The sequence below is a fragment of the Malaclemys terrapin genome, chromosome 4 (assembly GCF_027887155.1).
Source record: "Malaclemys terrapin pileata isolate rMalTer1 chromosome 4, rMalTer1.hap1, whole genome shotgun sequence".
NCBI lineage: Eukaryota > Metazoa > Chordata > Testudines > Emydidae > Malaclemys > Malaclemys terrapin.
In genome coordinates this window covers 112,939,546-112,948,825 of record NC_071508.1, presented here as the reverse complement: position 1 = coordinate 112,948,825, position 9,280 = coordinate 112,939,546, and the positions used below count along the sequence as shown (strand labels likewise).

At 44.5% G+C, this 9,280-nt stretch overlaps 1 protein-coding gene across 3 annotated transcripts; it reads right to left on the bottom strand.

Moving 5' to 3' along the window:
* Window positions 1-449: 449 nt before the first annotated feature.
* Window positions 450-9,061, bottom strand: SAMD15 (sterile alpha motif domain containing 15). Of its 3 annotated transcripts, none has more exons than XM_054025315.1 (3): window positions 8,867-9,061; window positions 8,278-8,376; window positions 450-1,738 (listed from the first exon to the last, which is right to left on the bottom strand). In XM_054025315.1, exons 1-3 carry the CDS (start codon window positions 9,059-9,061, stop codon window positions 1,538-1,540), a joined length of 495 nt encoding a protein of 164 aa, XP_053881290.1. In that variant the 3' UTR covers window positions 450-1,537. The 3 variants fall into 3 exon arrangements, with proteins under 3 accessions (XP_053881290.1, XP_053881291.1, XP_053881289.1); XM_054025316.1 differs by lacking the exon at window positions 450-1,738 and adding an exon at window positions 6,627-8,121; XM_054025314.1 differs by lacking the exon at window positions 450-1,738 and adding an exon at window positions 6,627-7,886.
* Between the last annotated feature and the right edge of the window lie 219 nt (window positions 9,062-9,280).

The window sequence follows — 9,280 nt, the reverse complement described above, 5'->3', positions numbered from 1 at the left end:
TGGCTTATGATGAAAATGGCTCAGTAGGCTGTGACCCTTGCCTCTAGAGAGAGAAGGGCTACGGGGGGAGGGGGTCACAGTGAGCCTCTGAGGCTAGCGAAATCCGCCAGAAAGCGTGGGACCCACTGAGACAAGGACAGAGCTTTGTCACACCATCTGCAGTCTTGCCTATCTTGTGGCCACATATAGGTCTTGGTAACACCTTCACAGAACATGAGTTGGCTACTGCTAAAATCTTTGGGGTCTCCCACTTTTACATGTGGTAGCTCTGAGTCCTCTCTCTGGAAAGGGTCACTGTTCAACAAAGTATTGGAGTCAGTGGGCCAACAAGCCTGGCTGTTACTGAACAGTCCTGGAACCTAACAGTGATGACTGTCTGTCCCAGAGCGAGATGAGGAAAAAGTGGGAATTTGCGCTGCTTGCTCTTTAAATGTTTACAGTAACATTAATCAGTGCATGCTTTTGTTTGTTTTGGTTTTCTATTAAACCTGCTTGCCTGGGAAGTTAGCACTCTGCCAGATAACTGCTTTATTTCAATCCAAGCTCACTTATTAAAATGGCATTTTGTCCTAAGACCTCAATTCAGAGTGTTGGGCACATTCACTTTCTGTAGCATTTTTGACAGGTAAGCAGGAGAGCAGCCTTACAGTGGCTGCAGTCCCACCACATTGGGTTTTGAACTAATAAGATCTCACACACTAAAGAGGATTGTACCTGTTCGCTATTTGGACTGGGGATCAAGGAAATCCCTGCTGCTGCTGCTGCAGAAAATGGTAGTGATGATTCAGTAGGAAGCATTTTTTCCTTTCAGTCAGGATTGAACCACCACTTAATCATAGTGCCAGGAGATGCCTTGCTGCTGAAAGTGTTGATGAGACCTGAAAGTGTAGGATGAGATGTAAAACCAAAATCCTAACCATGTAAAAGATTGGATGATACTTCTCTCCATGAGGAAAGGGATTCCCGCATTATATAGTTTGTAGAGCATCTTGAGATCCTTTACAACACAAGGCACTATATCATAAGGAAATTATTATATACATCACTTAACTCTTTAAACTTATTTCTGTGTGTGGGAGCAGTGAATGAGGTCAGCTGGATCTGTAATGGCAAAGACTAGAGTTTGGGGAAAAGCCGTATAATCTATCACCTGAGCTTGAGGAAAGCGGGTTTCAGTGAAAGGTGATTAAGATTTATCTATGGTCTAGGTGATAACATGTGAAGTAGCAGCAGTTGATAGGTATTTAGACATGACTGAGCCTCACAGAGCTCCTGCAATGGGGAAAAAGGGAACCTTTAGGATAATGTAACTGAACTAATGAGTTCAGCACCTGGCAATATCCCAGAGGGGCTTCTTTAGGAGTAGAAGTTTAAATGGCAAGCGTGTTCAAGGGAGGGACTGTGCATGGCTGAGCATATTGTCAGCACTAAACAAATCACAGTATCGATGTGCCTTTCTTTAATCTGGAGAGGATGGAATTGTAGCTTCTTGAACAAAGAAGGTGAGGGTGTCTGCTTTCACAGCAGTCTGGGCTTTTTACAAAGGTGGAATTGTAGCATATGGCTCTAATCCTGCTTCTTGGACAAACTGAGAGAAGGTGAGGGCATCAGCTTTTGCACCAGTTGGGGCTTTGTGTTCTAGAAACAAGCCCAGGTTGTCCCTGTAAGGGAGGGCAATGCTTCTGCTCCAGAGAGGCTCCTCAATCCCCAGCAGCTCTCGCACATGCCATGAAATCTCCTGAAATGCAAGAGGAAACATAAGGGAGCCTATTCTTAGTGTGGTGGCTACACTGATAGAGCTCTGTAGTGTAGAGCTGCACAGAAAAGAACTTCTGCCGTTTCTCGTTTCAGAATGTTTTCCTTTCCATAATGTAGGAGCTGGAGAGTGATCTGGCAAGATGAGTCCAATGTGCAGTTATGGTTAGAAAAGAGATTATGTAAAAACAGCACATTCTGATTACTCCAGGGATTTACTGTGTGTTAGAGTCAGAGCTGCTGCCTTTTTTGCCACAAACAGATTTTTTTTTTTTTTTTTTTACTACTATTAGCGCTTGCAGAGCAAACACAGCTATGGGTGAGTGAGCGGGATTCTTTCTTCTCTGCCTACTACAGCATCATCAACACTGTCTGCTAAATTGTGTCTGCAGAAATTTTATTACTGATGAGAATACAAGAGGCAGAAAGGCCCAGATGGATCAGCAGTGGCACTGCTCACTAGAAAAATTATCTGACTTGTAACCTGAGCTAGCTGGATCTGGAACCATCAGTGGGAGGAGCCTGACTATAATTTTTAATATAGTCACTTTTCAGAATATAAATCTTGTCTTTTAAAACCTTGATCAATTCACCTTTCATGTTTCTAATGAGTTTTACTATTTGCTAAACCACATCCCATCGTGCAGTTTCAAGTGGGAGGCTGTTAGGGTCTTCTACCTGGTACTCTGGGTACCTTTGATATGATTTAAAATAACAATACAACTAGAACAAAACCAGCAGCAACCTGGAGAAACTCCAGCAAACCCCCAGCCCTAATGCAATCCCTTCAACAGGACTTCACCACTAACATTCCACTTCTTGTAAACTGTAAAAGGCTTGAACAGTAAGGTTCTACAGTTCAACTGGTGCTCTCATAATCACTTCTAGCAAGTAGCCGGGTTTTGGTTACATACAGGCTTGCTGTGGTGTCTGAGTGTCATATACACAGGATTATAGCCTCACTGCAGCATCAATCAGAAACTGGGTTAGGTTCAGAGAGGAGACTCAGTGAAAAACCTACGTGGGTCAGATTCTGCTCTTGGCTATACCAGCATCGCTCCTTTGTACTCAGTGGCGTGATTTTCAATTTGTAACAGTATAGCTAAGAGCTGAATCTGTGTGTCTTCAGTAATAACAAAGGAAAGCAGGAAGATAATGGCCAAGGGTGGGGTTCTCAAAAACGCCTGCATTCCACTCTCTATCTGTGGGACACAGGTTCCTAACTCACGTAGGTGCTTTTAAAAATATTACCCCAAGTTCATTTTGCTCTAATAAATTTGTTAGTCTCTAAGGTGCCACAAGTACTCCTGTTCTTTTTGTAGAACTAAAGGGTTAGAACTGTTCAGCCAGTCAAGAGTTAAGATTGGCCCAAATGCTTGGTGCTTTATAGCCTAAAGAACACAATGTTCAAATTCCTTCCATGGTGCATAAAGATTTTATCTCTTGTTGCTTGTGAGCTGCAAACTGTTTGAATTTCCAGCTCATGCCCTGTGATGGAGGCAACCGTGGATAATGAAGATATGAAACAAAATTGTTATGGCTCTGCAAAAGCAGCCTATGGCCCATTTGAAGTTCATGAGGATGCAGCTAGTCCGCTTTTTATGTGACAAAGAAGGCAATGTACACATGCAGTCAAAGAATAAGAATCATGCCTAATGGATTTAAAGTCCTTTTCAAACAATCCCCACAGCCTCCCTATGAGATTGGGAAAGGATTTTACCCATTTTATGGGTGGGTAACTGATGTAAAGAGAGGTTGTTGCCCAAATTTTCAAACTCGGGTGTTTAAAGTTAGGCATCTAAATCAGTTACATGATTTTCAGAGGTGCTGAATGATTTAAACAGCTGCAGCACACAATGCGCATATATGGAACCCAGGTCACTTATGTGCCTAACAATATGGAATTAAATGTCTATGTTTAAATACCCACTTTTGAAAAATCTGGGTTAAGAAACTTGTTCAAGGTTACACAGAGTCAGTGGCAGAGCCAGAACTCACAAGATCCAGGCTCGCTGTCCTTTTTTCTATTCACTTGATTATATAAAAAGCTCAGTTAAGACCCCTGAAAAGGAAGACAGCTAGGGGCTCAGCTTTATGTAAGTAATGGGAATGGGGTGATTTAGCAATCAAGTTGCAAACCCCGAGAAGATAATAAGGTGGCAAATGACAGTCAGCATGGAATTGTCAAGAACAAATCATGTCAAACCAACCTAATAGCCTTCTTTGACAGTTCACAACCCTTGTGAATAGGGGGAAGTGGTAGATGTGGTATATCTTGACTTAAGTAAGGGTTTTGATAGTGTCTCACATGACCTTCTCATAAACAAACTAGGGAAATACAACCTAGATGGAGATTGTCATAACTATAAAGGGAAGGGTAACAGCTGTCCTGTGTACAGTACTATAAAATCCCTCCTGGCCAGAGACTCCAAAATCCTTTTCCCTGTAAAGGGTTAAGAAGCTCAGGTAACCTGGCTGGCATCTGACCTAAAGGACCAATAAGGGGACAAGATACTTTCAAATCTTGGGGGCGGGAGGCTTTTGTTTGTGTTCTTTGTTTGGGAGTGTGTTCGTTCTCGGGACTGAGAGGGACCAGACATCAATCCAGGTTCTCCACATCTTTCTAAACAAGTCTCTCCTATTTCAAACTTGTAAGTAAATAGCCAGGCAAGGCGTGTTAGTTTTCCTTTGTTTTCTCAACTTGTAAATGTACCTTTTACTAGAGTGTTTATCTTTGTTTGCTGTACTTTGAACCTAAGACTAGAGGGGAGTCCTCTGAGCTCTTTAAGTTTGATTACCCTGTAAGGTTAATTTCCATACTAATTTTACAGAGATGATTTTTACCTTTTTCTTTAATTAAAAGCCTTCTTTTTAAGAACCTGATTGATTTTTCCTTGTTTTAAGATCCAAGGGGTTTGGATCTTGATTCACCAGGAGTTGGTGGGAGGAAGGAGGGGGGATGGTTAATTTCTCCCTGTTGTAGATCCCAGGGGGGTTGGAACTGTATTCACCAGGAGTTGGTGAGAGGAAGGAGGGGGAATGGTTAATTTCTCCTTGTTTTAAAATCCAAGGGGTTTGGATCTGTATTCACCAGGGAATTGGTGAAGGCTTTTCAAGGCTTCCCAGGGAGGGAAAAATTGAAATGGTGGCAGCAGAACCAGAGCTAAGCTGGTAGTTAAGCTTAGAAGTTTTCATGCAGGCCCCTACATTTGTACCCTAAAGTTCAAAGTGGGGATCCAGCCTTGACAGAGATGCAATAAGGTGGGTGCATAACTGGTTGGAAAACCCTTCCCAGAGAGTAATCAGTGGCTCATAGTCAAGCTAGAGGGGCATATAAAGTGGGGTCCTGCAAGGATCAGTTCTGGGTCCAGTTCTATTCAATATCTTCATCAATGATTTAGATAATAGCATAGAGGGTACACTTATATAGTTTGCGGATGATACCAAGCTGGGAGGGATTGCAAGTACTTTAGGGGATAGGATTACAATTCAAAATGACCTGGACAAACTGGAGAAATGGTCTGAAATAAATAGGATTAAATTCAATAAGGACAAATGCAAAGTACTTCACTTAGGAAGGAACAATCAGTTGCACACGTACAAAATCGGAAATGAGTGCCTAGGAAGGAGTACTGCAGAAAGGGATCTGGGGGTCCTAGTGGATCACAAGCTAAATATGAATCAACATTGTAACACTGTTGCAAAAAAAGCAAACATCATTCTGGGCTGTATTAGCAGGAGTGTTATAAGAAAGCCACAAGAAGTAATTCTTCTGCTCTACTCCGCACTGATTAGGCCTCAACTGGAGTATTGTGTACGGTACTGGGTGCCACATTTCAGGAAAGATGTGGACACACTGAAGAAAGTCCAGAGAAGAGCAACAAAAATGATTAAAGATCTAGAAAACATGACCTATGAGGGACCTATTGGCTGTGTTTAGTCTGGAGAAGAGAAGACTTAGAAGGGTATGATAACAGTTCTCAAATACATAAAAGGTTGTTACAAGGAGGAGGGAGACAAATTAATCTCCTTAACCTCTGAGGCTAGGACAAGAAGCAGTGGGCTTAAATTGCAGCAAGGGGGGTTTAGGTTGGACATTAGGAAAAACTTCCTACTGTCAGGGTAGTTAAGTACTGAAATAAACTGTCCAGGGAGATTGTGGAATCTCCATCATTGGGGATTTTTAAAAGCAGGTTAGAGAAACACCTGTAGGGATGGTCTAGATAATACTTAGTCCTGCCATGAGTGCAGGGGACTGGACTAGATGACCACTTGAGGTCCCTTCCAGTCCTATGATTCTATGTGTGTCTTAAAAAAACTTATTTTGTTAAAGGCTCTGCTGGTTTAGGTAATGTATTTTGGTTGGGCATACAGAAAACATAGTCACATTCAATTATAGCTAATGTTTTACCAGGTTAACTTTTTACTGCATTTCTCCTGCTGGAGCACTTGAATGTTATTATTTAAGTCAATACTAGTTTCTCAGCCATGGACTGAAAGTGAGGAAAGAAGAGCCTGATGGTTAAAGTACAAGATAGAGACAGGATACCTCAGACTTGCTACATGACTCCGGGCAACTTCTTCCCTCTCTCACAACCCTATTTCAAAGTTGTGAAATGGGGATAGTAGTATCAGAGTTTCTGAGTTAACTGCACATCTGGACCCCTTGTGGCCTCCTCAGAGGCGCTCCGCATAGGTCTTAGGAATCACCTTTCTTGGGGTGAAATCCCATGATTTGCTCCCTCCAGATGGGGGTCTTAGGCTGCAGACTCCTGCAATTCATTATGATCATCTCAGTCGGTCTTACTTCAGTTCAGTTCTGCTCTCTCAGCAGCAATGACAGGGTTATTCAGTGACCAGCCAGCTTTCATAAAACAATGTACCATTTATTCAGAAAAAAAGTGTTTCAGAAAAAGTCAACAACAAGCAGTTTATATGCATGCCTGGCTTAGCAAGTGGTCATCTACCTTCCACTTCCACTCCAGGTCCACAGCAGAACCTGTCACTCTTGGGCACAGTCAACATGCCTGTCAATTCTTGGATAGCATGTGAGTGATCCTCTCTTTAGGCCAGAGTTTATATTTTATACAGTTTCAAGTCCTTTGTTGTTTTAGGCCTTTTGAACCAGGTCAAACCAATCTGTGTTATTGGGGGGAGGAGGGCACAGTGAGGAGACTGTGAAACTTCAAAAGACTTGTTCCGGTATTGGGGAGTAGAATTAATTTCATCCCCTCCCTGGCCAGAGATTTTAGTTCCTGCAGGAAGCATTCCTTGTCTGACCCATTTAGCCAGGAATACAATCACTAGCAAGCCCATGAAGATACATATAACATTAATACAGTAGTGTTTGAATATTCCATGCTTCTGTCAGTTTCTATAGTATTTGTCACAAACAGTATCTCATTAGGGAGGCTGAAAATCTTTAACATCAATTTGCAGTTCTCTGATGCCTTCCATTCAAAGCTCTCAAAGTTCTCTTTTGAGTATTATCAGTACACATTCCTACCGTTGGGCCGTGCCTACGCACTCCATATAAGCTCAGAACCCTCTAGAAAGGCTCTGACCATTTGGGAGCTATATGGACCCTACCTTGAACCATGGAACATTTCATGTGAGGCTGCATAAGGGGAAGCCTCTGTCCATCCACAATGCAGCAAGTAAAAATTCCTTCTGGTCCTTCCTTATTAGCTGATTTTGGGATCCTTTAGATGGGGATTTTTGTACAGTTTTAATTAGTGAAGACTAGTTTGTTGATTTTAAAAAATGGGATTTTGTAGATCATTTCCCCCCCATATACACATCTCTTTATTAAGTGGTAGGACATAAGTGGGCAAAACACTGGAGGTTTGACTGAACACCCAGAAATGCAGGTACAGATCCAAACTTCCTGACCCTGCTTCTCCACTCTTACACCACTTTTACATTAGTGAACTTCCATTGACTTCAGAAGAATTACACCACACAAAACTGGTGCAATGCAGTGAAGAATCACTATGTCTCCAAAGCTGGGTTGTAATTGTCAAACAAACAAGTGTTTGGGCAAGATTTCTGTTGTTTCCTACTTGTGCACATACAGGAAGTACTGCCGCAGCAGGCTTTCTTTCTCCTTTGTGGCCCTTCTGCCTCAGGTCCTAGATGGAAACCAGATGGGCATAAAGGCATGGAAATAATTTTTCTTTTAAAATACAACTTTTCTGAACTTCATAAAAGGTTTGGGGTCAGGGTTCATCTTGAGTTTTACATAAAGCTTCGGGAAGATTCTTACTGCAGCCAAAACAGTGTGCCCAGTCCTTGTGAGAAAAATATTGTTGCATTCTGTGTACCACATCCATCCAAACATCAGGTCTTGGGCAGATTCTAGTTGTCCTATTGAGCATGAGTATATAGAGCCTCCTATTATCATTAACAGAGCTGGAGCAGTGTTACATCTTGATGCAGGCAGAGAACAAACATGAACACTTGGAGAGGGGATGGGAAATTACACTCCTAATGGAGGAAGGCATCTCTGTGTGTGGCACTCACCTTCATGTGGTCAAAGTCCGTTATGCCCATCTGTGGCAGGTTTGAGCAGTTAACGTGGATGAGTTTGCGGCCAGTGATGCAGTTAGTTGTAAAGCACTCCTGGCAGGAAAATCAGATGGAAACACTAGACAGCAGTGAGCAGTACTGCCAACCCCAAGCATTCAAAAACCAACATTTGTCAGCCTCCCCGCTGCCCAATCACGAGACTGGCGTAAAAGCAATGAGATCTTTAAAAATAATGGCTCCCCCCCCCCTTCTGGGTTCTGAGCCTTTGGGGGACGCTGGCTTTACTCTTCCCAGCTCTTCTCCGTCACCACCAGGGCTGGAAACTTGCCCTGAGTTTCCCAAGAACGCAGAGATCCTGGGTGCTCTTGATACCAGCTTCAGGGGCGCTGCCAGGCCGAGCAAGGGAAGCGGGAATTTCTCTCCAGCGAGGGCCCGCGGTTGCGCAGCCCGGTAGCGCCAAGCGATGGCACCGCGAGTGGGGTTAGTAACAGTCCGAGCTCGCCCCTCTCCGAGCCCCCAGCTGGCCGCGCAGCGCAGCGCCCCGCTAGCTCCCGGCCCCGCCCTCCTTGCCCCTGCCCCTCACCTCGTACTGAGGGAAGCCCAGCTGCCGAACCCACTCAGCCACCTCCAGGGGGCTCCAGGCGAGGCAGGCCGGGCCAGGCTGGGACTCGGATTCTTCGGGCCCCTGCTCGGAGCCGGACTCCGGCTGAGGCCCGGTCTCCGATCCGGTTTCAGGCCCTGGCCCCCCGGACCTCTCCTCCTCCGGGATCTGCTCCATCTTGGGCGGCTACGCCCCGCCATAGAGCCATAGCAACGCGTCGGAACAGTCTCCATGGAGACCTCCACTTCCGGGCGTCTGGCAGCTATTTCCTTCCCCGCCAGGCTGGGCCGCCGTGTTAGTAAAGCGCCGCCGTGCCGAGCAGCCCGCTCCGCCGCTGGGCATGCGCCGTGGAACTGTTCTAGGGAAGGCCCGGGCCGGGGGGCGATAGGCGCGCGA